Source organism: Eptatretus burgeri, chromosome 17 (genome assembly GCF_056783735.1).
Source record: "Eptatretus burgeri isolate ZD-2024b chromosome 17, Ebu_testis_v1, whole genome shotgun sequence".
Lineage (NCBI taxonomy): Eukaryota > Metazoa > Chordata > Myxini > Myxiniformes > Myxinidae > Eptatretus > Eptatretus burgeri.
The window spans coordinates 17,502,144-17,527,576 of record NC_140977.1 but is presented as its reverse complement, the minus strand read 5'-3'; the positions used below and the strand labels follow the sequence as shown (position 1 = coordinate 17,527,576).

Here is a 25,433-nt window from a genome sequence, read left to right as displayed (position 1 = left end):
TCGTTTTCATACCCTCTTTTGGCTTGCCGAGTTATTTTCTTAACTTGCCCCTGTTTACTCCGATAGTAATATAAATCCAACTCCAGTCCTGTTATTTTAAAACTAAAAAATGCCTTCTGCTTTTTTTTTTTGTATACCAGTAAGAGTACCAAAAACAAAAACATATAACAAGGCATGAGAGAACAAGGGCGAGAGGGGGAAACACAAAATAGTGGGGAATAAAGACAATAGGATATCTGAGGAAGGGAGAGGGATGGCACAGGGTAAACAGGGCAAACAAGATGGTACTACAGGGACTTTCAGGAAGAAAAACAGGTAATTTGGAAAAGGTGGGTATCAGGTGGATTAATGAGGAAATGAAGATCAAGATTTTGGATGGGGAAAGATATGAGATGGTGGTGAACAGTTGTTTTGTAGACCTGGAGGGAGGAGTGGGATTGAAGAGACTGTGGGAGTCTGTTTCAGAAGCGGAAAAAAAAGAGGAATGAAAGAGTGAAGGTGAGCAGTGATTCTTGATTTTGGTAGTTTTACCAGAAGGGGGTTTTTGGCGGACCTTGAACGCCCTGAGGAAATGTGGTGGGGACAGATCACAGACAAAGTGGGGGGGGGGACCAGAGAGGAGACGGAAGAATACAGAAAGACCACCAACTTGCCTCTGGTGAGAGAATGAGACCCAAGGACTCGGCTTTATCGCGGAAGATACCAATGATAATAAAAGCCTTGATTTCCACAGTGTGAAATAGGGTTAGGTATGAAGCAGGAGCACCACCCTAGAGGGGGGAGCAGCACTCCATCAGGCTGCGGATGAAAGCTTTGTAAATGGTTAGTCGCTCAGGTGTGCCAAGGAAGGACTTTGCATGGCATAGGATGCCCAGTCGGCGACTGGCTTTGGGGGCCAGCTTGGAGATAGGGCTTTCCCAGGAAAGATCGTGGCAGATATTGAGACCCAAAAGCTTGAATGAAAGGAATTCTTCAAGGGGATTGTTGAGAAAGTAAATGGTGGTGTTTTCCAGATGGGCCTTTCGGAGAGGCATGGTGAGAGTATGAGATTTGTCAGGATTGAAAGATAAGTGTTTCACCAGCTTGTGATTTTATCCTGGTCTGCAGAGAGTGAAGAGGATGCTACATGACGATCAGATGAATGAGAGATGGTACGGCAGAGGGTGGAGTCATCAGCAGAGAAATAAAGAAGATTTTCCAGGGAATGTGAGAGATCATTGATGAAAACCCAAAAAAGCACAGGGCCAAGAACACTGCCTTGGGGAACTCCAGCCTGGATGGGAAGAGGAGATGAGAGAATTCCATTTAGAGTCACGTTGTGACTGTTGGCATTTCACGTTGGCATTTCAAGGAGATGGGGATGGGCCAGGCATCTGCCTGGGGGATGACTAGACGGAGGCCCCTGGAGTACCAGCGGAAAGTGGACGCAGCGACGTGCTGTTCCGGCGCATGCTCCCATACCTGACCTGACCAGACTACGCATTGACTGAGACAGGATAGGAAGTCTGTGAGCCATGAGTGGAGATTGCCTTGGATACCATAACAACAGAGTTTGGTGAGCAGTGCAGGATGGCAGACCGTATCGAAGCTCGCAATATGTCCAGAGAGATGGCTCTGATCTCATGTTTGGCATTCAAGACCTCCATATATTGTTGGAAAAGCAGAAGAAGCACGCCCTGATTTGAGTGACCTGGTCGAAATCCAAATTGATGGTCAGAAATCAATGCATTGGAGAAGCGGAAGGATTTGATGTCAGAAGCAATGATGGATTCCATGACCTTACTGATGATTGGGAAATCTAATCCTTCCTGAAAATCCTTCCTGAAATCTAATCGTCAACATCAAATCCAGAAGAGATGGAGTTCCATTGGCTGAGATCCGGGTCTACAAAATCTGCAATCACACCATTTCCACCAACTTGTTTCTCGAACTCTTTGTTACGTCTTTCCCACTCTTTTTGAGCCTGTATTTGAGCCGTCCTTTCGTTGGCAGTTTTCACCGCTGATGCAATACCACCCGTCAATGCTCCAGCCGCGCTTGAACCAGCAAATAAAGGAATTAGAAATGGGAGAAATCCTCCACTCATCTCTCTTGTTGAATATTTCTTCAACATTGGTTTTGATATTTTAATTTTAAATGAGCCAGTATCGTTCAAGATTTTCACCTGTTCTCTTGTGAGTAAAACATCAATTCTTACTGCTCCTTTTCTCTGAATTGTATCAATGTTAATCATTCAAGGTTTTAGGTTTAGAATACAAGATGATAGTTTATGAAGATTGATTCGATTAACATATACCCCAGTTGGCACTTTACTACTCATTTATTTATCAAAAAAAAATAATGTGAGACTAATCACAAAACCATTACCTGTAGTGGGGCAACTTAGCATAATAATTGTGCATTTTGTGAGGAAAGCACCAAATTTGGCACACTAGTAGCCTGTCATATTATGAACAGAATTGGATATTGGGCCATCTCAAATTTTTGATGGCAGTGGAAAATGGCTGCCACAGCCATCAGCGCCTGAATTTGAGATGGCCCAATATCCAATTCTGTTCATAATAGGACAGGCTACTAGTGTGCCAAATTTGGTGCTTTCCTCACAAAATGCACAATTGTTATGCTATATAGCGCTAAGTTTCCCCACTACTGTATTAATCTGTAATGCTGTTTCTTCCAAAAGCAAACAATTTGTATCAACTTCTTCACTCTCTACTCTTTCAATGTATCCACTCCATTTGACTTTATAGTTTCCTTTTGAGCGCTCAGGTCAATCGAGGAGATCGTATATAGGCTTTCAAATGCAACCATATCCAAAATTGGTTCTTTATTACCGGAGCGGCTGGATAAAAAAAAACGAGGGAACCACTGGTGAGCATGAATGAACCACAAAATATGTAATGGAGAAAAAAGTAAATACCTATGAATTATTTTTTTATGCCGTGAACAAACTTTTGGAACATTACGGTTGAGAAAGGATGTGGTCAAGTTTCATGAAAATTGCAGGTGTGGTTTTAGAGAAGGAAGCAAATACATATTTTGGGGGGCAACACCCCCGTAAATCCCCTTAGATTTTTCGACACTGGATAAAAGGTCGAATTTATATCAAGTTTCTGAAAAAGAGGAGTACGGTAGAGATAGGAAGTCAAAACATTTTAAAAGACCATTATTACTATTCTTTTTAAAGATTAGGGAGGATTGGGGCAGAGTGAAGGAAGCGTTTGAAGAAAAAAGTCGTGACAGTGATTGATGCATTGGTTCGACATGATTAACCAAAGTCCCACCTATGGTAATGCTTGGTCGTACTAAACATATAGATAAAGTGGGAAGTCGAGAGCACAGTCCGTGTGTGTGTGTGTGTGTGTGTGTGTGTGTGTGTGTGTGTGTGTGTGTGTGTGTGTGTGTGTGTGTGTGTGTGTGTGTGTGTGTGTGTGTGTGCAAAAGGTGGTCTCATAAGGCTGAATATGGTTGTATTGAACTCTCCCGCCAGGGCTTCAAAGTTCACCATTATCCGATGCAACCCAATTCCCCACTCACAATATTATCTACACATGAACCATAACCCACTCAACCCTATCATAAGATTACTGTTCTCTGTGTCTCACGTCTCACCTGTCTCCTGTCTCTGTCATCCTGTTCCTCCTTCCTTGCTTGTGTCCAACTGTGGCCTCACTGCCCAATTGCCAATTTCTTGCCTTTTTTCTCGCTGTCACCTCACTTTGCCATGAGCCAAGATTATAAATGAACATGTAAAATTAATCAATAAAAAGTGTGAAATTAAAGCTCAATTAGAAGTGATTATTGTACAAATTTAGGATAACAGGATATAACAAGGTACATCATTGTTGATCAAGTAATTCACCGAATGATGAAAGGGATAATGGATGTTTGAGAAATTGATCTACCATTGTGGTTATTTCTTAAAGCAATGAAATCAAAATGTTGGGGTTTTTTTTTTTCCAACAACAGGGTTCATCACCAAAATGTCTGAAACAAAAGGTGGCGGCATTGACACAAACCTTCATTGGGTTGGCTCTTGAAGAAAGAAGCTTCAGAGTCATTTGGTTCTGGTAGATCCAGGTGGACATCAATGTCGTGCTCGGTTTTCACTTCCACTTTCACAAATAAATCTGGAAAAAGTAACTTTCATTAAATGAAAGCAATCTTGTGTTATGTACATGTGCAGTATTGTGTCACATTCCATGCTATAAAAATCTAAACGAATAAATGTCAGTGTGTGTGTGTGTGTGTGTGTGTGTGTGTGTGTGTGTGTGTGTGTGTGTGTGTGTGTGTGTGTGTGTGTGTGTGTGTGTGTGTGTGTGTGTGTGTGTGTGTGTCAGTGTTTGTGTCTCCTCCATAATTCCAAAACCATGAAACCGAGTTGGCTGAAACTTTGCATGCATATTTAGGGAACTTCAAGGAAGTGCAGAAGTGAAAATGGGTGTTTGGGTTAATTAAAACCACCCCTTTTGAAGATAATTAACGGCCTTATTTAATTATATCCTTTATCATGTGATCCTCAACCACCCTCGCTCTCTGCAGTCTTCAGGCGAACCTGGATTACCTTGCTGGGGCCTTAAGCGCCATTTTTTTTGGCCTGCTCAACCATACCCTGACTTGGAACAGGCCTCAACAATTTCTTAACGAAAAAGTTTTGGTTTTTTTCTTTTTCCACTTTCCTCACTTATATTATTGAAAGTCTGTTTATCATAGCTACAAATCGCTGAGTACATTGTAATGCTTATAACCCGCCTGTAAACACCAGCATTCATGGCTATATTTCAGTTCCGCACATGCTATTACCTCAAGAATCCATTAACCCTTTGAACCCTGAACTCTTTGGACTTTCTACTCCCCTACCTTGGGCTCTCTGGAGGAAAATCTGGCGACTTGGGTGTATGGAGGTTTGAATAGCAGCTAGTAAAATGACCACCGAGGTTCAAAGGGTTAAACGAAGCCGAATTACAAAATTTAAGCTCTAGAATTGAACTTAGCAGCAGTTCAGACTGCTATAAGTGTTCATTTGTCAAATTCGGACATACTTGGGACATTCGGACATAGCTATCGCTTGCCAAGCCAGCCATCCTTATCAGCCATTTAATTGGAGTGCTTGCTTGAGTGCTTAAGCCACTTGCCGAAGGCCGAACAGTCAACGGCGGTGTAGTTCGTGTCACGATCGGGATGTCCAGTCGGCAGCTGCTTCAGGATAGAAGAGGTACATATATGGGTATATTTGGATCTGTAATTTAGGGTCTCTCTGCAGGTGTGTGTGTGTGCTCGGTGATGTGGGTGCCATGGTGGCAAGCTTTCATCCTGTATCTTGGAGGTTTTAGCATTTAACCTCAGCAGTGTACAAGCGATTACATTTACCTTTGTCCTCGTGACTGTTTCTAAAGCGATTGGTTAATTTAGACCACTCGATGTGCTTTACAAAGGTTATCTGGTTTCCCTTTGTGAGTGTCAAAGAAAAATACATTCGAGACCACCTGATTTCTGAGCTGTTCACCGTATCAATGTATTTTCTCAATTACAATTTTTTTTCCACCTGTCGCATAACAATTGCGCGTGTGTGTTTTTCATAAAGCCAACATCCTCCCACATATCTCTATTGCTCTCCATCTCTCTGGTGATTATGCTCAGATGATGGTTATCTCCACAAACATCTGGTTTGGTGGTCATCTCCGCATGTATCCAAATGTTGGTTATGTCTGGATGGTGGATATCTCCATAGGTGTCTGGACGGTGGATATTTCTGAAAGGTGGTTATCTCCGGACATGTTCAGATGGTGGTTATGTCTGGACAGACCATCGCTCCCACTTCTTTCCCCTCCTTTCACTCTGCCTTCCCTTCCCCCACCTCGTCTCATTCCCCCTGCTTCCTTGACCCCACTCCTTCCTCACTCCCCCTCTCCTACCTCGCTCCCCCTCTCCTTCCTCGCTCCCCCTCTCCTTCCTCGCTCCCCCTCTCCTTCCTCGCTCCCCCTCTCCTTCCTCGCTCCCCCTCTCCTTCCTCGCTCCCCTCTCCTTCCTCGCTCCCCTCTCCTTCCTGTGTCGAAATCCCTTCCTACTCACTCCCCTTCACCCTATCCTCCTCCGCCTCCCTTCATTCTCCCCTCCTCCGCCTCCCTTCACCCTACCCTCCTCCGTCTCCCTCACCCTACCCTCCTCTGCCTCCCTTCACCCTACCCTCCTCCCCCCTTTACCCTACCCTCCTCCCCCTCCCTTCACCCTACCCTCCTCCCCCTCCCTTCACCCTACCCTCCTCCCCCTCCCTTCACCCTACCCTCCTCCCCCTCCCTTCACCCTACCCTCCTCCGCCTCCCTTCACCCTACCCTCCTCCGCCTCCCTTCACCCTACCCTCCTCCCCCTCCCTTCACCCTACCCTCCTCTGCCTCCCTTCACCCTACCCTCCTCCCCCTCCCTTCACCCTACCCTCCTCCCCCTCCCTTCACTCTACCCTCCTTCGCCTCCCTTCACCCTCCCCTCCTCCCCCTCCCTTCAACCTCCTCTCCTCCGCCTCCCTTCACCCTACCCTCCTCCGCCTCCCTTCACCCTACCCTCCTCCGCCTCCCTTCACCCTACCCTCCTCCGCCTTCAGTGGGAATTTCACCACCACCCAAAATAGAGAAGGTTTTCTCACCAACCTGCATTGATTGGCAAATTATATACAATATAGTGTTGCGGTTGAGGAAATTCGCAAACCACCATTCAGGTCCCGTAGGTGAGATATCTCTGTAAGTACATGTGTAGTTAGCCCCAAACCCGTTGTTTTGAGGGAATAAATGTGATTCATTCGGGCTGCGACCCTTTGAGAAAGCCGTTTTTCTGTTCTATCTTTATTTTGAACCAACCACGCCTCAACCGCCATCACACAACAACCACCAACCACAACGCCGCTTCACAACAACAACAACAACAACGCCAACAGCCACGATCTTTACCTTCACAACTCGCTCCCGCAAACATCGCATCACCGCCATTCCAAACGGCACCATAGCCATAAACCACCACCATAAACCCTCCACCACCTTCACCTCTCTCCTTCTGCGGCCATTCCCGCACCACCTGTGAGCACCGGGCTGTCCTGGGCTCGTACGGGACGCGCGCCGAGCCGCGAGTGCAAAATGCGGCCTTTCCGAGGAGAATTCGGATCAGGAATGCTACACGCCCACTTCTGATCCGTCCAATCAGCAAGCGTGGAGCGGTTTGGCCCCGCCTCCAGGCGCGTCTGTGTGGAATCGAGATATGCAAATTCTAGGATCAGGGGAGATTCACGCCCCTTTTCCTCCGTCCAATGGGCGAGCGTGGCTCCACCCCCGAACTCGTTCTGATCCAGAAATTTGCATATGGGTTCTCCTGCCGGCCTATAAAGCACCGAGCGCAAGGCGAATCATGGCAGAGTCAGTTTGGGTCAAGTCGGTTTTGGAAGAGCGGAGAGTGTTTTGGGCAGAGGCAGTTTGGAGCGCAGAGTGGAGTCGGGAGACGAGGGCGGCCCGGTGGTTTTCGGCAGTTGGCTGAGGAGGATTGGGGGAAGAGACCGAGGAGTTCGGGTCCGAGGCAAGGAAGACGGCGGTCGGCGACGAGGTCGCGGTGGAATCGCTCGTCACGGGACCCAAGCAAGCCAGCTATACTCTTTCCCCAGAGCATCAACAATTCCCCCCCCCCTTTTTCCCCCGCGCTGAGATAGTGCGAAAAGGGGACCCCGTTCCCACCCCACTCCAAGCAGTGCCAACGAAACCCACGAAGGAGCATGAAGTCGGGGCACCGCCGCGCTGCAACGTTTGCGGCTCATCACAAAGACACGGGTAGGATCCACCCGGTCTCCCGGACCTGACCGCTCTTTCAGGTTCCGCGCAAATATAGGCCCACAGGCCCCGTCTACCCCCTTGTCTTTGAGGGTGGCCCTTTTCTTTTGTTTCTGTGTAAACGTGTGTGTGTGGTGCCAGTCTGGTGAAGTAAAATTGTGTGTTGCCGTGTGTACGCGTAGTCGGTTGTAGATCTGCATTGTTGTGTTTCTTTTGTTGCAATTGCTTTATGTGCATAATTGTTTTAATTGTATATGTGTGCTTTACGTATGCCGCGGAATAAATGTGCATCATGTTGAACTGTTTTCCCGTTTCGCTTCGTCTTTTCTTTAATTGAATCTCCATCTTGCCTCACGTAAAGGGTTGGTAGTGGGCTTAATACGCCCGATAATTAATCGGAACTTTCGAGGCCGATGATAACACCGCTCGGTTATCCCGATAGTACGGAACGGATCGCTTAAGCGGCCCGTGTCCGGAGTTGACCTGCGGCGAGGTGCGATCGCCCCGTCTACCCTCCGCGTGGGTACTTAGGTAGGTCGAGCTTGGCGAACAACCCTATCCCATGCGGGTGGCCGATTGGCACGATCGTGGTGAGGCCGAAAGGCCCACCCGTGAATAGCTCCCGGTGTTAGTCTGAGAGGGTCATGACAGAATTGTCCGTCCGGTGGGCGATGTGCCGCGATTCGAGTCACGTGGCCGTTCGCACGCCGGCGGGCGCGAATTCGCAACAATACAATTGCATTGAGCTGTTTTTTGGGGGTCCCCCACTCCTTCCTCTTCTTGTTTCATTCAACTTGTGTGCAGCTTGTTCACCCTCTGTCCATCTTCCTGAGCCCTCATCTCACTCTCACTTCAACTCTGCTGTTGTTGTTTCCCCCTTTTCATTGAATTCTCTTCCCTGAACCTCTATCATGTACACAAAAAATTCAAAACTCAGTGCGAGACAATCACAGATCCCATCAGAAGTGATGAAGATCATACAACTCACCATTCAGCAGGTCGTTTTGCTCCTCTTCCAGACCAAAGGAGTTCACATCCTTTATTTTTATCTCCAGAATCTCAGAAGATCCTTCCAGCTCCTCAACCTTCATTTCACACTGGATCACAGTCAGCTGTTCCAATTCCGGCTGCACACGACAGGAATCCTTCCAACAACCAACTTGAGCAGACATTGTGGGCGAACCTTTAAAGAGAGTAAACATTCCACTCTTCCTGATGCTTGCTCCACCCTGAGTACCTTTATCCGACACAGTACCTACATGTGAACTACCTCTGTGCTTGAGATCTTATCCTCTTCCCAAAACAGTAACAACACCTGAACGTTTACCACACACATACGGGCACCGTTTGACATCCCCAAAAATATATTGTACGTGTTGCCGAGGCAACACTGTAATTGTATTACATGTTGATGTAAGTTTTGATTTGGCCACGTAGAAAACATAGTTTCGATATTAATATAAAATCTGAGCCTGTTGAGCAATTTTAGAATAAAGACATTCAATGATGAGAAGACATGACACACAAGCATCGGGGATGAGTATGAAGGAGTATTTATGCTCAGATGTAATCCATGCAGCACATATTGCTAATATGGAGACAGTTTCCCCATATAACTAACTTTCAGGCAATAAATAAGGAACCCACTTTGAAGAAAATCTGATGGAACCACAACATTCACATGGTAGTCCATGAGCTGGAGGGCCATTTCTGGCCAATTGGTACCATCTTGAGGGACCAAGGTTTGTTGTGATTTTCTGTTTGGTTGATGTATCTGGAACACAAAAATGCATGATGGACATCTGAGTAGAGTAGCTCAAGCATGTTACACAGCTTTATGTGCAGCAGGGGTATATCCACAAATTACGCTGATTTTTATCACGTTTATGATTTGGTGGCGTCATTACTCAAATATAATGCTCTTTATTTGAAAGGAAATTTAAATCACATCCATATCACAAATAATGCATTTCACTTCCCAACTGCAAAATTTAAAGGATACTAAGTTTTATTAATTTATCTGACGTAGTTTCAAAGATGCTACATGTTCAATTCAATAGCAGAAGAAAACGTATATGTTGTGAAGTTCTTGAACAATTTTGAACAGAATGTGCCACAGAGTTATCTTTAATCCCACTGTGTTGAATAAAGAAAATAGCTATTCGACATGATCATTAAACAGAAAGGCAATGACAAATAATTTGAGAGATTTGCATTATGGAGTATCAATTGTCAATGTCACTGTCGTAATCGTCCTCATGTTCCACGCTGCCGTCCGACTGTTCATCTTGGACCTTCATGTTCGCACACACCTGGAGAACACAAGCAGCTGTGCAGCTTAGGCCATTGACCATGCATGTGCATGATGGCAGCAGACACTCCAGTTTACACTTGCAGGATAAAAATTCCAGAACAACATCAGGAGCTGGGGCACCAGACATCCACTCAATGGCAAGTCTACCATCGTCATCCAATACCCAACCATTACAGTCAAGTGGACTGGGTACACGTGGAGTTACTTCAAGACTGTGGTGCCAAATGGCTGCTTGGTAACAAGCTCTGGTAGCATGAAGCTTCAAACAATCCTGACAAGGGGGGAGTTGTCCTGACTGGATATCAACATTCTTAGCACGGAACAACTGAAACCGCATCTCGTTAACTTCTGCGATTTCAGTTTGAGACATGTACAGCTTGCAAGTGAATTCCTCAAGCACATGGAAGAGATCATCCTGTAGTGTCCAGTCTTTCCCTAAGTCACTGAAAGCTGTCTGAAACCTTGGATTGTTAATGAGTTTGAGTCCTGTCACTTTTCCACGGCCACTGAAAGCGCTTACTGCGTCGCAGCCTGTGTAGGAATGCAATCCCAATAAAGCTTTACAGATGTTTCTGCCGAGAGCACGAGCAACTTTTGTTACGTCAACAAGTCTGGTGCGGGTTGATGATCCACATCGGATGAACAGATTACAGTCTATGTCATCATGAAAAGCCAGACATAGCATCATGACGTCTGTGTCTTCTGAAGCTACTATCACAGAATGGAAACTTGACGATGCATGCTTACAGTGTAGTAGCAAGCGTGTGTCTGCTTCCTCGTGAGATGAACGGAGCTCGTCAACTTCAACTACAGCCTCACGGGTGATCTTGGCGCAGATATCCTCACGTGACATAAAGGACCTTGTCTTTTAGTTTTATTCTGTAGGGCTCTGTTCCCTATTTGCTCTGTGACAAATTTGATCAGCTTCGTCTTGCTGATGTCACAAGACAGAAGACGCCTCCATTGGTGTATTCGGTGACCGGGTGCTATGTTTGTGAAGCGGATACCTCAATCAGTCGACCTCAGGGCCCTTTCTGCATCTTTTATAGATATCTGTTTGTAGACGTCGAATACTACATCAACCCTGTTGTTAATTGCTGATGTATTCAGCACAGCTGAAAGAAGCATATCAGCCACTTTATCAAAAGTGAGATTCTCCCCTTTCAGCTTCTGTACAATACTCATGCCATCAATGATACACGCTGAGGGGTGTTGGACGTTTTCCGCAGCAGAGACCTTACTTTCAAGCTTTCTGGCAAGGGCTGCTTTGTTGGTTTTCTTCATAGTACCATCACAGTTGGCCAAGGACGAAGGAAGGGGGCCTCGGGGGTGTTTCAGTACATCATTGATGTTCAACTTTCTGCTGGAAGCTACGAGTATCATCTGTCTAAACAGTTTATTGTCACTTTTGAGGACTTGCTCCTTGTTAGGTAGTTTTCTACTGATCCTTTTGTGGGCATTATGAAATGTCTTCAACTGCATCTTTGGCAATCTGTCAAAGAATGGTTTTTTCTCATCCTTCAATACGCTATATTTGATAATAATCTGTATATGCTGCATCCCCTTTCTTGTGAGCAGTCAAAAGATCATTGGCAACTTCTGGGGACACACTTGCACCAGTTGAGATGCTTATCAGCTCTGAAGGATTTTGACTGAATGGGTTTGTCCAGGTGTCTTCAATCAGATAAACCAAACTGTCAGCATCAGTCTCATCCTTGCGCATTCTTGAAGATGACAAATCTGTGTGAACCATTCTTTTGCTGCAGCTATCATCTATCATCAGCCTCATTTGTTTAAGACAGGTACTTCTATATTCTGCTGTGACATAGTACCTGCTAACAGCAGCAGGCTTTAAGCTGAATCCCTTTGTGCCTCCGGCTGTTTGTGTGTCCTTGTTGACTGTTTCTTCAATGGTTTGGTCAACAGAAAGTCTACCAAATGTATTGGTTGCACCCAACTGTACTGAGAAACCTCCTTCTAGAACGTGCTGATGAACCTCTGGGTGCGTCTCGGAGAGCCTGGTCATTTGGCAGTAATAGACTGGTAGATACTTGGCATAATTCAGCCTGTCATATGCAAAGCACCAAGGAATGAAACTTCGGATAGCAGCCAAATGTAGAACCCAGTTTCCTTCCCTCGATGCTCGGATAAAGGCCAAGAGAATGTCGACCATGTCGACATCTGACATCCAGAACTCAGCAACTTGTCCACCTGCGTTCCGAAGGTAATCGAGGTACTCTAAGAATCGCTGAACGATTATTATTGAACATGACGGTTCTTGCACAGCAGCTTCAAATTCTTCCTTTGATACATCATCATGGAGAGTCTTCAAAATTTCAGTCATCTTGGCATGATGCTTCAGGTCCTGCATGTGATGTTCTGTTAGCCACTCGACAAATCCCCGCTATGCCAATCTGAGAAGAGCGTCATACACTAGCTTGGATAAACGAATGCCACGGTTGTATTTGCGCCCTTCAAGCACGCCGGTGATGGAACCTTCTGCTTTAATCCCAGATTCCACTGCAATATCACGAAGGCCAGCTGAACCAAACCCCATCCCTATGATCGACAAGAAGTTGCATAAGGTATGGAATGTTCCCATTCTCAAGACAATCTTCTCGTACTGGTCGTGTTTCCATGCAATTTCTGCAACCTTAGCATACAGTGCTTGATCGAAGACAACTGAAACTTCCTTTAGGTCAAGGGCTTTCAATATTTTCAGCACTTGATTGAGAATTTCATATGCTGTGGAGTACTGAGAGGCAGGAGCATTAATGGTCGGAAGATAGCCAATGGTATCTTGTGTTGCAGTGAAATTATCACGAATGAACATATTGAATCCTGTCCAAGAGCTGACTGTTTGGTTGGTGGTGTCCACTTGACGTGCTCGGAATCACATGAGATTCTCTATCTGTGGCTCCTTCAGTAGTGGACCAAAGTCCATTTCCAGTGGTTTCATCATGGGGTGGCCCACACGTTCACCAGCAATGTATACAGGTAGCTCCAAGGTCACTGGTACAATAGTGCGTTTCTTTTTCACCTGCAAAGTACAAATATGATATTGTTCACCATATATAATACGATATAGTATTGGTACATAATTTGAGATGGCAGATCATTTTATATATTAGATCATACTTGCTGATCTTGTTTGGGCTTGGTTAAAGGAGGAACATATGCCACTTCAGGCAGCACAATGATGCCGTTGACTCGGTGGCATATACCACCCCCACTTTACGTTTCCTCAAGCCGGTCAATGTTGTCGAAGGCCATGGTAGTGGGCACACACGGGTATGTCTTCGTAGGTAGTACAACTCCCAACTCGGGTTCCATAAATAGTTTGTTCATACACAAAGCTGTGTCCATCTCCTCCAATTTGGAATAGGACATGCCATGGCCTAGCCGGTTTAATGTTTTCATCAGTTTCACATTACCAGTGAGAGACTTTATCGCCCATGGTAAGAGGATGTGCTTTGCTGGGATAACTCGACCACCAGTCACAGCGTACACACAGTCTTGTCCCAGTGAGTTAATAATACGCTGGGATTTGGCCGGAAGCTCTTCTGTTTCTGTGTCTCCAAGACCGAGCAGCGCAGACAGAAATATAATAATGCTTTCTGGAAGCTTCACATAATCCAAATTCAGTTCATCGGGTGATGGAGGCCATGGCTTAGCTTCCAAGTTACGGATCTCACGACGTATGTGAGTAGCCGCTGACTTGAGTGCCATTTCTTGTTCATCCTTGGAAGCCACACAAGAAAGTTTCTACTTCATCTGCATATTTTCATTCACAAGTTGATCAAAAGATTGTCTGGATAGACCAGAACTCTGCCATTGTCAGCTTGTGTGAAGTGCAAAGATTCAGCGAATTCACCTTCAAGCTTCCGCCTGATATGCTTCTTTGTGGATGACTGTATGTTTTCGTTTGGAAAACCAAGAGTTCTCAAATTATTCAGGAGAACGTCTGTGAGTGCAGTGAGTTTCACAACTTGTGGCTGATTGAATAACGTCTCTCTTACGTGATCGAAGAGCATCTGATACGCCTGTTGTTCTCTTTCATGGTACCTGGTCTCAGCGGTGTCAGGTTCAGCAGCCTTCGTGTCACGTATGTAAGTTCTTGTATGGGCCTTATAACAAGACTTGTGATACCTGGCATCAGCTGCAACAAGTTCCCTGGACGTAATGGCAAGAATTTTATCATCAAGTTTCTTCAGTGCAACACTTCTCACGGTTTCATCTGAGCGAAGTTTTAGTGATAGGCTTAGTGGTTCACGAGTCTTGCTTCCCAGGATGTACTTATTTTTCATGTCACAGAATATACAGACGTCATCCAGGACACGTGAGGATGTTGATGGTAATTCTCGAGCACGTGTAGATGTCCTTGGTTCAGGTGTTGTTGACTGGTCAACCTGTTGTTGCCTAAATCTGTCAAGTGTCTTCTTGTGTGTGAAGTTGGAGCGACATTTCCTGTGATACACAAGTTTGTCTTCAAATTCCTCCTCCGAAAGGTCCACGATAGCTTCAAAGTGTTGGAGCTTTGCTGCATCAAGCAAAGTTCTGCGTGACTCAGCGTCCTTTGGTTTTGAGAATTCGGATGATGGAGATGTCTTTGTGCAGATGATACAGCGTTTAGTGTCAGGGTTTAGTGTAGTCTCTTTGGGTGCGGCCATCGTCTTTTTGCTGCACACTCAGTTGTTAATCTGAAAATAAAGGTAATACAATAATTACCTTCACAAATAGCCATTTGCTGAAACTAAACTATGAATCTTCATGAACGCTCGTCACCCTGTTTCAAAATGAAACTTAAATATTCTTATCTATCTATAATTCCAGCAGTGTGTGTGTGTGTGTGTGTGTGTGTGTGTGTGTGTGTGTGTGTGTGTGTGTGTGTGTGTGTGTGTCCACTGTTTCTCGACAACCACTGGTCCGATCTAATTGAAACTTGCCAGATAAATTGCTGGGAACCTGAGGATGTGCCTTTTCAAGGATTGATATTGTTACGGCTGTGGAAATTCGCAAACCACCATTCAGGACCTGTAGGTGAGATATCTTGATAGGTGCATGTGTAGTTAGCCCAAACCCGTTGTATAGAGGGAATTTATGTGATCCATTCGGGCTGCGATCCTTTGAGTTAGGCGTTTTTCTTTTTCTATCTTTTATTTCAAACACACAACATTTCAACAACCACGCCATCCCCATCACAGCGCCAACCACACTGCAACCACGCCACCTCCACCATCTACGCTACCACATTCTTCGCCACTCGCTATTCAATAGGCCCCATGCGGTTACGATCTCCGCGGAGGAATAAACAAAAACCAACAAGGATGCTCGGTGGGCTTTTCCCACCTGTTTTTCCCGTCTGACTTCCCTGCGCTTTGGAGTGGAGGAAGAGCGATGCAGGTCAAAGCTCAGAGGTCATGTCAAGGTGGGGCCTCTTTTTAGGGGAATAATTCTCTGGCTCCAAGCCAAAAACTGACTCCCTCGGCCCCCGGACGGAGCGGGGTGGAGGGAAAGCGTGAGGGAACGCCCTTTTTCGGGAACCCTCTCGAAGGAAGGTGGAGCCGAGAACGGGGCGGAGCGAAGGGCGGAGCCCCGGGCGATAAAAGACGGACACGGGTGGGCGCAACGAACGCTTTTTCTTCCTCTTCGTCTTGGCTGGTGGTTCGGTTGGTTTTTGTGGAGAGTTGGTCTTCAGGAAGAGGTCCTGTGCCCGCGCCTTGGCGAGCGGCCCTGTCACGAAGGCATGGACGGGAGACGCGGCGGTGCCCGTTGCGAGGTGGACCTGTGCGTCCGGACGGGGAGTGCCGGAGAGGGTTCGCCGGCCGCGAGAGAGGTCAGGGCCGGGCACGACCACGCTGACGGTCGCGGGAGAGGGACTCACCAGCCAAAGGGAAGTCGTGACTTCTTTCTTTCTTTTCTTTGGGGTTTTTGTATGGATATTGTGGTGCCGTGTCTCGTAAAGTAGAACTGTTTAAGTGTTGCCATGTGTACGCGTATTCGGTTGAAGCTCTGCATCGTTTCTTTTGCTTTAATTGCTTTATGTGCATTTTGATTGTGTATTGCTGTAAATACGTGCCTTACGTGCTTGTCTGTGTGTGCGTGTGAATAAAATGCTTGCTTGTTGAGCTGTGCCCGTTTCCCTTTGTCTTTTCTCTCTTGACTCTCCATCCTGTTCACGTAAAGGGTTTGTAGTGGGCGCAAGATCCCGCTAATTAATCTGAACTGTCCAGGTCGACGATAACACCGCTCGGTTATCCCGATAGTACGGAACGGGCCGCCCAAGTGGCTCGTGTCCGGAGTCGACCTGCGGCGAGGTACGATCGCCCGGTTTACCATCCGCCTGGGTACTTAGGTAGGTCGAGTTTGGCGAACAACCCTATCCTACGCGGGTGGCCGATTGGCATGATTGTGGTGAGGTCGAAAGGCCCACCCGTGACTGGCTCGGGGCGATAGTTCCCGGAGGGTCGCGACTGAATTGTCCGTCCGGTGGGCGACGTGCCGCGATTCAAGTGACGCGGCCGTCCGCATGCCGGCGGGCACGAATTCGCAACAATATTAATCGGACAAGTGCTTCCCAAGTTATGGCCATTTATTTACCAACCAATGACAGGACACGTTGCTGCGTAGGCGTGGCCGATGGGGAAGAGAACCTCAGCCGCGTTCCCCATTACGGGTTACAACGTATGGACTTCCAGATAGTGATGACTTCGTGTATTCTAATAATTTCTCGATTTCTTTGCGCATTTATAGATAAACACAATGCCTCAAGTTATGATCGTTTTCATATTAGACGGTGCATAAATTTCGGTAACATCAGAGTGAGCTGGTATGCTCCGAACCAGGAAGTCATTTTTTTCTCTCTCTCTTCTCTTTGTGTTTTTCCTTGCGATGACATTGCAAAAAGGCAAAATACGTTGGCGCTAATTGAATAATTGGCCATTAAAACTAAATTGTGAATAATCGTTAATGCGATATGCGAACTTCTGGGCCACGCACATACAGGCACATGAGAGCGATGGAACGGCCTGTGTGGTTGTTGTTTCTTGGTCGCGGTTTGAATTTTTATTTATTTATTTATTTTACTGGCACGTGCTAGTCTATCTAAACTCCTTGAACTGCAAAAAATAATAATACCCATGATGCTGATCCACAGACACACGATTGATGACAAAACCTGAAATCGCTTAAGTACAGTTGTTGATGTTGTAGGGTCTGAAAAGCAAACTGCGGCGGTGGGATTCATACATGGGGCCCGACGAACAGTTGTTCAACGCTCTACCCGAAAAAGTCAAGTTTATTAACACACAAATAAATACATTTTTTCAACTTACAATAACCTTCCATATCGAATAAGAAATTGTTCAATGTAATTATTTGCACGTACGAACCAAGGCAGAATATCGATGACAAACGTCAAGAGCTTATGGCCGAAGAGTCGATGCACAAAAGCGCTCTTTACACCTTAAGGGGTTTTACCATGAAAAACGCTATAACTTGTCCAATAATTATCACAGAAAGCTGCCAGACGTCCTGAAATAATATTAAGATATCACTCTATATAGAAGAAATAACATTGGCTATATCCATGTCCGAGAATGTTATGATTTATGAACAAGTATACTTTTAATGACCGTGCTCTCAAATTGACCGTGCTCTCTCTCAATGACTTTGCTCTCAAATTTGCCTTGTGCGATTATTTAGTGGAGCATGTTATAGCCTATAAAACGCTTATCATTTAACCTATAGTCAAATATTATACACCAATGGATAGGAAATTAAGTCTGCTTTCCAATGTTATGTGGGAATACGCTATATGATGTGGAAGAATAAGGATACATGGCACAAACTGACCACACACCCTTAAATCTTGTCCACAAAAGCGCCATCCGAGCGATTAATGGTCTAAAACAGAAAATTGGAGTTAATTAACTTGAGCTACTCTACTGAAAGGTCCATCATGCTGTTTTGTTATCTACATTTGTGTCTTATATCAGTCATATCACTTTTTTCTGGTCCCTCAAGATGGTACCAATTTCCATCTCAGCTCATGGATTATGGATCATGGTCCATGATAATTCACTTCAAGTTCATCACACTGGCAAGTAGTACTGGGTCATTTGCCTTAAATATTAAAGGAAGACCATATGTATGCATTGCCTGCACACTCAAATATCCCTCAGACCCCAACACCTTCTTCACACACCTTTCTACCCAAGGGTTCATTGTATGATAACATACACACAGAAGGTGACGATGCCACACAAGCATGGGTAGAAGGCGACTCAACATAAATAGACTGAGGATTTCACATTCCTTGGAAGTAACACATCACAGATGGCGGTGAGTCGAGAAAGGAAGCGTTGTGCCAGATTGCTGAAGCTGTAAGAGCCTTTGGATGTTTGATAAAAAGCCCATTTTTCAGGACAGCAATCTGTCCGTACCAACCAAGCAGGCAGTGTATCCTGCTGTGGTCTTAACCCTTCTACTTAATGGTGTTGAGACGTGGACCATCAAAGCAGATCATGCGAGGTGCCTCAAGCCTTTCAATTATTATCATTGCATTTGGACCATCCTCAGAATGACCAAGGACCAACAGTAGAAGGAACATGTCTACGATGGCTTGACTATCTCGGCCACATGGGGCCACAGCGGATGTGAAAACATGTGTTTGGAGAACTGGAGAAGAAGAGGCTCAGCTATGGCACAAAGTAGAGGTGGTGAGATGGCATTGCATCTGATTTACAGGTCATTGGGATAAAAGGCGGATTGTGTGAGCTTTCACAGGAAAGTGATACCGTTTCGATCATGCTCTGAAGGAATTGCAACTCTGGAACAGCATCATCGCTGAAATGAGTGCACAGCTCACCAGGCAGCTGGAAATATCAACTATCACTGCCCCTGTGGCAGGTCTTTGACACAAAGGACACCTCACAAGGCAAAGCTGTTTTTGCAGCATGATCTGCACAGCAACCCAGTCATCGCTATAATTTTCCCCAGGGCATTTGCCCGAGGACCCCGCTGGCATCCCTTCACAATGGGTGGCTCCGAAGTTCAAGTTCAAACTCGTACTCCAACACCTTCCTGACATACCCAAACACCCTCAGACACCTGTGCATCATGTCCTATTGTATGTACAAGTACTTTTTTGTCTGTGGGTGCCACTGTGATAAATTACAAATAACAGCTCTTCGAGTTATTGTGATCTGTGAGAGATTCTTACAACTTCCCAATTTGACATCCTCCCACTAACAACCCTTTTCGTCCTTTCCCCGTGCCAGGTCTTGCGCCATTCAACCACTCTGCTGAAGACTCTGCCGGATGCAACCCTTAAGAGCCTCTTGTATGTGTTGAAGAAAACTCACAGGTTCTTTCAACAATTTATCTTAATATCTTTCTCAAGATTCAATGATTAAATACACAGCTCTTCGCGAGTACAGAACGATCACTTCAGCTCTTTTCCCCAAGCCATTAACAGAAAAGGTTGTGAATAATTTCCTTCACATGTTCTCACATTCACATAGCTTCCAACTACTTCAATAAGTATAAACTTATACCGATGTAAGTTTAAATTAAAACAGAAGGGGGGGGGGGACCTGGAAATCTGAATTAATCGATGTTTATTTACCAAATTCTGCTCTTGTGAAAACAAAGCTCCAACAAGGCAACTTAAGATAACATCTTATCTCAAAGAGCCATGCATTTTGCAAGAGCACCCGAGCACCCAGGCTTTACCGTTTGTCACAAGAGAAGCTTGAGACACGTTTTTACAGGCTTGGTCAAATGCTGTATTTGGACGTTTAATTACCTCCGCCACCGAAGGTGAAGGAGGTTCCGTTTTCACCCCCATTCTGTCTGTTTATTTGTTTGTGTGCGGGATATCTCAAAACGTTTTGGACGGATTCGGATGGAATTTTGTGGACAAGTTCGGTGTGTGACCGGGATGAATTGATTCGATTGTGGTGAAAATACGAATCCGGATCAGACTACGAGAATTTTTTAAGCGATTCTTCACCATTGAGAGATAGGACCAAAAACGATATATAGCATATTTCAAAAATGTATTGGGCTCAATATGTTGTCATGGATCAGGCATTACGTGGCGGAGGTATGCGCTCTACCGAGTGCCCTTCAAGTTTTTAATGTTACTTTTTTTATTTGAAAACTACTTCCACATATGCAAGTTATGAAATGCCTTCCAGGGGTATGCTACACCCACTGCACTTGCTTTGTCTTCTCAATCAGTAACTCTCTAAGCCTGGTGTTGGCTTAACGCAATGGTGTCAAACTCATTTTTACCAAGAGCCACATCAGCATTGTGGTTGCCCTCAAAGGGCCAGTTGTAACTGTTAAGACAGTATAAATGTGACTAAATGTAATGTAAAATAAATGTAACTACTCGTTAAAATGTTGTTGAGTAACAGTTTATTACTTATTCAAGTTACAAATAACAAGATATGCATTTGCATAGATGTAAAAAATATGTTTATCAGGTTAAGAAACCAACATTACTCCATCAATCAACGATCAAACTATTCAAGTAAATAAAGAAAAATATAATCAAACAAGTTATGCCATTAACTTTTAACATTAAGCGTTGAGAGGGGCAGAACTACAGCACTGACAGTTTGGATCTGACAGTTAAGACGAGGGTTTTCCTTTACCTTGCATGAAAAGAGCAATTTCTTCCCTAAGCTCAAAAAAACGTGAGAACTTTGCTCCGACTCAGCCACCTTACTTCTGTATGGTACGGCACATCTCCATGCTCCGAGCCCACCTCCTGCAAGAACAGCTAGAACTGCCGGTGATTCAGGCTACGTGCCTGAATGAAGTTCACTGTTTTCATAACCGTGGTCATTATATCATCCAGCTCCAGAACCTTTCCACAGAGAGCTTCTTGATGGATAATACAATTATACGTTACCAGAGGTGTGTGACAGTTACTTGTTTGCATTTTCTACTTCATTATTCCCACCAGGCCTTTTTTTCCTCCACAGATTGCAGGTGCACCATCGGTAGTTAGTCCCACCAACTTTTCCCACGGTAATTCACTTTTACTTACGGAATTCTCCACCGCATCAAAAATGTCCCGTCCCGTTGTGGTCCCGTGCATGGCAGCTACTACGTCCAAGAGCTCCTCCGTGACAGAGAGGTCCGACTTCACGCCTCTAATAAAAATGGACAGCTGTGCTGTATCCGCGTTGTCTGTGCTTTCATCAACAGCTAATGAAGATGCCAGGTAACTGCGTGTTTCTTCAGCCAGCTGTGTTGCCAGATTTCCCGTTAGTTCCTTAACTCGGTCCGCGATGGTGTTTCTTGACAAACTGACATTATAAAAAGTTTGTATCTGGTCGGGGCACACTTGCTCACACACCTTCAGCATGCACTGCTTCAAAAATGCACCCTCTGAAAACGACTTTGAAGCTCGGGCAATTTCTTCAGCCACAATAAAGCTCGCTTTCGCTGCTGCATCGTTTTTAGCTTTAGCTTTTGTGAACAAATTCTGCTGCGATTGCAGTCCGCCTTTTAATTCTTGGACAATCTGCTGTTTTTCTTGGAGGCTAAATTTGGCATATTTAGCTCCGTGTTTGGTGTCAAAATGCCGACGGAGATTGTACTCTTTAACGACCGACACCGCCTCATAACACAAAAGACATACCGGTATTTCTCCTTGAAGCACAAACATGTATTCACTTTCCCATCTTTCTTGAAACTGCCTTCCATCTGCATCAACTTTTCTTTTCCTGGACATTTTGGGATCAAAAGTAGATATTTCTCAATTCCACTTGCTGGGAAAATCGCCGACACTGATGTGGATCACTGCTATCTAGAGGCGGGAAGCCGTCACTTGGCGTGTAACATAATCGAAATGCATTGTGGGAGATGTAGTTTATGGTCAATGCACACTGTAAAGCAGCATAGACATATTTTAATACACCTTTTAAGCTCTCGCGGGCCACATAAAATGAAGTGGCGGGCCACATTTCGCCCGCGGGCCTTGAGTTTGACACACGTGGCTTAACGGTTGGAGTGGCTGGCTTAAGATCGAAGGGTATTGAATCTGAGCCCCTGTCACTCATTGAATTAACACCAGGTGTGGTTGACTCAGCCTGTCATCCTTCCGAGGTCGGCGAAATGAGTACCATTGTCCTGGTAACAGAGAGCCTTGCATCAACAGCACAGCCACGCCCCAAGAAAAAAATGATGCAACCAGCAGCCAAAGGCTGCACACGAAGCTACCAATAACTCCATCATAGAATTCCAAAAACAGGTATTCTGTTTTTTGTAGACAAAGTCAAGGCTCATGGAAGCGAGAAGACAGAATGGACCGGGATGTAACATAACAATAGGAACAGCAGAGAGAGGGAGGAAACTTGAAGAGTAGGACCAAGAGACAAGATAGACTGACACGGACAAACAAGTGATGCGGGTCATGAAAGGTTGGGGAAGATGCAGGGGGTTGATGAGATGGATAAATAAGCAAACTCTCAGGAAGAAAAAAGTAAAATTTGGAAGGAGGAGGGCTTGGGGATGGGGTAGGGGGTAACAGGGTTGTAAATATTGTTACAGTTCTGGAAACCGTGACTCTAAAGCAATGGCAACCAACATATAACGGTTCTCGAGATAGTACTTGTAACAGACAGGGTCCTTCCCTTGTGTCGAGTGGGCTACAAAGGAACACGCGTTGTGAGGTTAGTTCGGTTTTTCCTGACTTTCTTCCCATTTCTCTATCTTTTAATTCAATACCACATTCAAACAATGCGCACTACTTCATTAGCATAAGCCACCAAAATCCTGTTCAAATCGTGTGCCAAACTCAACCGCCATACAAATTTCAACGATGCTTCCTCAACCACGCTGCCATGACACTACAATTACCTCCACACCACAAAACCAACAACCCTCGTCTCCATTACACACACACACCATCCACTTCAGCCTCAACCATCACTCTTCCATCGTGGCGCAGTTCCAAACACCGCTCCAACCACCATCTCAACGCGCCGCTTCGCTCCCACTCAGAGCACAACAACCAACGAAGCTCGCCGTCGTCCAGCGCAAGTTTGCGTTGGCATTTCAGTTGTTACTCCCTGTCGGCGGCAACCATCTCACTGCCTGAATAACCATCCACAACCATCCAGGACGCTTAAATTACTAGTGGGGAGTGATGCAAGCTGTCCCCATGTTAAGACACTGGGCTCTGCCCCACTCGGAGTATATAAAACGGCGTTCCAGGAGGATTCAGGAGGTTATTTTGGAGATACTTCAGAAGTTTTCTTTGAGGTTATTTTTGACTTTATTATGGGTGCACCTTCTGGTGGTGGATTCGCGGCGATGCACCACAGGCCGCAGTGGAGCACCATGGGATGAGGTGGAGCAATAACCCCACCGCACAGCGACACCCCTCTTTCCAATTCCTCTCTCTTGCCTTTCCCCAGTGTAGGAAAGTGTCGGGCTCGTCAGCCCGCACTGTGTGAGCGCAGAGGCAACATTATTTAGTCAAATTATTAAGTCTGCACAAGGTAGTTAGAATCGGTGGAATTCTGCTCTTTTGTCTTTTTACTTTTGGACCACATTGTATGTCTTTTCCTGCACACCCCACACAAATTACTGCATGTCCCTGCTGTACCAACACCTGTACTATAACCCCTCTGTTAAATGTACCACATGCTCTTCCTTGCCCTTGTAAATGAACCTTTGGTGTTCGTTCCTCTTAATCTGCTCGTCACGTCTTTTCCTTCAGTGGTTTATCTCGCATAGTCCGTACTTCATGTTTGTCTGGGATGTTCTACCTCTCTAATTGGCTCACGTGACTAGCCAGTGTTGGACATGTCTATATTCCGCTCGGCAGATCATCACCAGGTGTGGCGCCGAGGGCCTGGCCTCTAGTTAGTTTGCCGTGCCAAGAGACAGGGATCGCGGAAACCTCAAACAATTAATTGATTAATCAATAAATCAAAATAACCTTTAGACTTTAGAGCCAAATCACTTGGTCATTGTTGTGTCCAAATATCAGCATCCGAGCTCAAAGGGTGGCCGAGATATTTACCCAGATGAGAAAGAAAATAAAAAAAGGGATAAATAAATCGACAACATTCATAAATTAATCGATTGGGAATTGGGAATGTGTGGTGAAAAATCAAAATTTTAAAGAAACACTGTTTTTGTCACAGCACATCTTAACGTTTGTCTTCCTCGCTCAAGGGACAGCCGAGATATCATCGAGACACGAAGGAAAGAAAATAAAAAAATGAAATGAAAAAAAGTAAAAACTCGGTGACTCCCGTCCTTCAACGCCCGGCGATGACGTCATGCATCACCTCGTTATGTAATTGGTAATGAGTGAGTGATGCACAATAACTAACAAGGCCAAATAATTAATTAGTTCTTGTTAGATGTTGTTCACCTCTCCTTCCCAATTCCATATCCACACGATGCATTCCTGACAAGGCGATGCCAAATAACTAACAAGGCCAAAGAATCTCCACAGACAGTTATAATAACCTTGTTTCGCGTTATCTTACAGAACAATCTCTCCTCAAGAACTAATTAGTTGCGTTACACAAGGTCTGACCGTTATTAACGGGGCGTGTTATGTAGATTTGAGTAGATCTAACAATCATAATAAACTGAACCCTGATACTGAATATAACAAAAGGTGAACCATGGAAACATTGAAAAGTACACTACGTGCACAACACCGCCTATACCACGAGCTTCAGGAATACTCACGAAGATGTTTAAAAACCAGAAATCTTCACAAAATTTCCTCTCCTCACAACTCGCTTCAGGAAATGTTTATTTCGCTGTTCGTGTCCCGGGAACTCGGATCCACGTTCGGATCTTCTTCTTCTTCTCTTTTATATTATATATTTGTTACTTCTCTCGAATCCCTCTCATCCCCACGATCGTGTATTACCAGAACATTACTTCGAACTTAAAACGATTCCACACAAAAATATTCAACCCTGAATAAAAACGCGGAGGAAATGCAGGACCGACTTGCCAAGCCAGAAGATACACCTCCTACAAGAAGTGTGTGTGTGTGTGTGTGTGTGTGTGTGTGTGTGTGTGTGTGTGTGTGTGTGTGTGTGTGTGTGTAATTGTGTGTGTGTATTTGTGTGTGTGTATATGTTTATGTATATGTGTGTGTATATGTATTTGTGTGTGTGTGTGTGTGTATATGTATTTGTGTGTGTGTGTGTGTGTATTTGTGTGTGTGTATATGTTTATGTATATGTGTGTGTATATGTATTTGTGTGTGTGTGTGTGTGTATATGTATGTGATGTGTGTGTGTATATGTATTTGTGT

The 25,433-nt window shown here is 45.1% G+C and overlaps 2 protein-coding genes across 2 annotated transcripts in view; both read right to left on the bottom strand.

Moving 5' to 3' along the window:
* Window positions 1-21,773, bottom strand: part of LOC147009435 (uncharacterized) — a 27,624-nt gene extending 5,851 nt beyond the window's left edge. Inside the window, 4 exon segments of the mRNA XM_085861911.1 lie at window positions 4,020-4,130; window positions 8,795-8,989; window positions 9,454-9,580; window positions 21,183-21,773. Of these exon segments, the coding sequence (XP_085718037.1) occupies window positions 4,020-4,130; window positions 8,795-8,989; window positions 9,454-9,580; window positions 21,183-21,503 (754 nt within the window). The 5' untranslated portion in view covers window positions 21,504-21,773.
* On the bottom strand, window positions 13,259-25,433 carry LOC147009434 (uncharacterized). Its single transcript, XM_085862147.1, has 2 exons — window positions 24,854-25,433; window positions 13,259-14,820 (listed from the first exon to the last, which is right to left on the bottom strand). The coding sequence occupies exon 2, from the start codon at window positions 14,788-14,790 to the stop codon at window positions 13,909-13,911; it is 882 nt and encodes a 293-aa protein (XP_085718273.1). The 5' UTR covers window positions 14,791-14,820; window positions 24,854-25,433; the 3' UTR covers window positions 13,259-13,908.

Coding starts and splice junctions, on each gene's coding strand:
- LOC147009434 (XM_085862147.1), bottom strand. CDS start 14,790: ATGGCCGCACCCAAAGAGACTACACTAAACCCTGACACTAAACGCTGT.